This window comes from Juglans regia, chromosome 3, assembly GCF_001411555.2.
Source record: "Juglans regia cultivar Chandler chromosome 3, Walnut 2.0, whole genome shotgun sequence".
In the NCBI taxonomy this organism is placed as follows: domain Eukaryota; kingdom Viridiplantae; phylum Streptophyta; class Magnoliopsida; order Fagales; family Juglandaceae; genus Juglans; species Juglans regia.
Genome location: NC_049903.1, coordinates 26072327 through 26075072, shown reverse-complemented (window position 1 = coordinate 26075072; position 2746 = coordinate 26072327). Strand labels below are relative to the sequence as shown.

Sequence of the window (2746 nt, the reverse complement as noted above, 5' to 3'; positions counted from 1 at the left end):
AGCCCTAGAATTAAATTTAAGGATACTAAAATTAAAAGATAGAATCAGACCTGATTGGAAACCTTGCTCTGAATACCAAATGATATGAACCCGCGGGAAAGGAATCCCTTGAACCCACAGTCAATTTGAAAACTCCCCAAGAAAGCCAAAATCAAGTCAAGGATGGAGAACCTAGACCCGATGAGAACTCGTTTCAAGAACCTAGATTATATGAAAATCTAGACCCGTTGAAGAACCCGTCTCAAGAACCCAGATTACAAAGGAGGAACGCCACAAAGGTTGTGATTTACCTTTGATAAGTTCAAAAGTTCAATTAAGAACAAGAGGAGTAAAACTCAACTCACAATGAATAAATTCATCAAATTTCATAAACTTCATAATCTGATTAGAATGAGGCTACATAGAGTATTTAAAGCAAAACCTAATGAAACCCTAGCCAAAATAAACCCCCATCTTCCAAAAGTGCCCCTGGATGAACAGTGCCGCGGCTACAGTGCCGTGCTACAGTACTCGGCTACAGTAACCCTAACCCTAGTTCAATAAAATAATAACTTTCCCAACATGCCCTTGCATAGGCTCCCTTAAGTCCTTCTCATAATAAACTCAATTATTCTAAACTAATAAAATAAGTTCTTTAAATGAATTAAATAAGTTGAAACCCTTCAAGAGTCCAAAGCCTTTAAGTCTTGTCGTTGCCCTCTTCCGTAGCTGATCAAATGAATTAAAATTGGATCTTCATCCTTCAAGCCCCATCTTGAATGTTGGGGTCTTGCTAAATTTGTCCCAAATGGATTACATCAATCCTTGCATTTTCTCATTGATCTTCTTGGCCCATCTGGAAGTTGCAAATGATCTTTAAGACTAGACCCATCTTGGTTCCCATCAGAACTACTCATCATGATCAACTATAGCCAAATGCTATACGGAACAAGAATTACTGGCCAAATGCTATACGGTTTAGCCATATTGTTGAAGGGATTGAAACCGTCACTTGACATCCCAAGCCTTACGTTGCGAGCATCTTGAGCAAACCAACTATGTTTTTCATCAAATCTCTTCCAGGACTCTGAGTCTGCAGGATGCCTCAGGATAGCCTCTCCAGTCGGTCGTTGCTCTTTATGCCATCTCATATTTTCTGCTATCTTTGCAGACACGAAGAGACGTTGCAATCTTGGCTTCAAAGGAAAATGCCGCAACACTTTTTGAGGGATACGATGTGCCTTGTGTGTATTAGGCACCCACCTTGAAGCCTTACACTTAGGACATTCATCAAGATTAGCATTTTCCTTCCAGAACAGGATGCAGTCATTGGGGCATGCATGAATTTTGTGGTAATTGAAACCCAAACCACGCTCCAATGACCTTGACTCCTCATATGAATGTGGCAATTCAGCGTCAGGAAAGGCAGACCACAAAAGGCTAAGTAGCATATCAAACGACTTTATTGACCATCCATCGAGTGTCTTAATGTGTAACAACTTCACAATGAATGATAGTTTTGAGAATTTTGTACAACCAGCAAAAAGTGGACGTCGGGCATCCTCTAGTAGCTGGTCGAAAGATGAACTTGGGGAGGGATCTGGAATTTCACCACTAGTTGCCAATGGATTACCATGATCTTGGGGAACATCAAAGGATGTGCTTGCCCGTATGTCATCTAACATATGGTTCATGTCATCAATGTACTCGTCGGCGTAATCAGCAGTGTTACTATCGTCATCGTCATCATTGAATCTCCGAGTTTCCTCCTCCCCATGAAATATCCAATGGGTATAATTTGGATTGATCCCTATGAGAAACAAGTGAGTCTCCACAATTCGTATAGGCAAGAAGAGATTATTACAGCATGAACGACATGGACACCGAATGCGATCACTGCCCTGAGAATGGTTTCGTGCCAGGGTGAGGAAAGCGTTAACCCCATCGGCGTATGCAGGCGAACGAAGTCGATCAGTCAAGTTCATCCAGCTTTTGTCCATCTAAAAAGGTTGAAATATACATATATATTAGTTAATCGGATAACTTCAATTTAGCTATATGGAGGACGGGTAAGAAATTTGAGAAAGTTCATTGTTGAATTTATAAGCAGGCGAGTCGAAGTTACTTGCATGTGGAGCACAAGAGAAGATGTTGAAAACGATACTAACTCGGGTTGTCATGAAGATCGCTGTGGAGTGACGAAGAGATAGTGTTGAATATTGAATATTTCACTGTTTATGCCAGGAGCAGTGAAGTGCTGTAGAAAATATATGTCATCATATTAAACATACCGCATCATATGTGAATATTTTTGAAATATTCTAGATGAAGGTGCATATAAAGATTCTAGTGGGATGGTCTACCTACACAAGAGTTGGAATAATTATGGAAGTTATGGAAGCGTGTAGGTGGTATGCTTGAATATTTTCATAATCGTTGGGAAAACAATTATGGCATATATGAATTGGGTAAGCCTCATATGAACTATATAAATGAACACAATACTTCAACTTTGAGGTAATTGAAACCCAAACCCGGCACCGTTCAAAATTAATGGATGGTTGGAGGGATTTATGGTCTAAGGCACAAGAATTAAATCTTGTTTAAATCATATTTATGGGCAATGTTACATATACGATGACATAGAGCAAAATGCCAATAGATTGTCCCAAGAGATATATCTACATGTTGGAAAAAACCTGGTGGGGGGAGTCCCATAACGAAAATATATAGTAATAATTCTTTGGGGTTTTTAAACTATCGTACC

The 2746-nt window shown here is 39.6% G+C and overlaps 1 protein-coding gene across 1 annotated transcript; it reads right to left on the bottom strand.

Annotated features, from left to right (window-relative positions):
• Nucleotides 1-905: 905 nt before the first annotated feature.
• LOC108990900 lies at nt 906-1979 on the bottom strand. Its single transcript, XM_018965013.2, has one exon. It carries the CDS (start codon nt 1977-1979, stop codon nt 906-908), a length of 1074 nt encoding a protein of 357 aa, XP_018820558.2.
• Between the last annotated feature and the right edge of the window lie 767 nt (nt 1980-2746).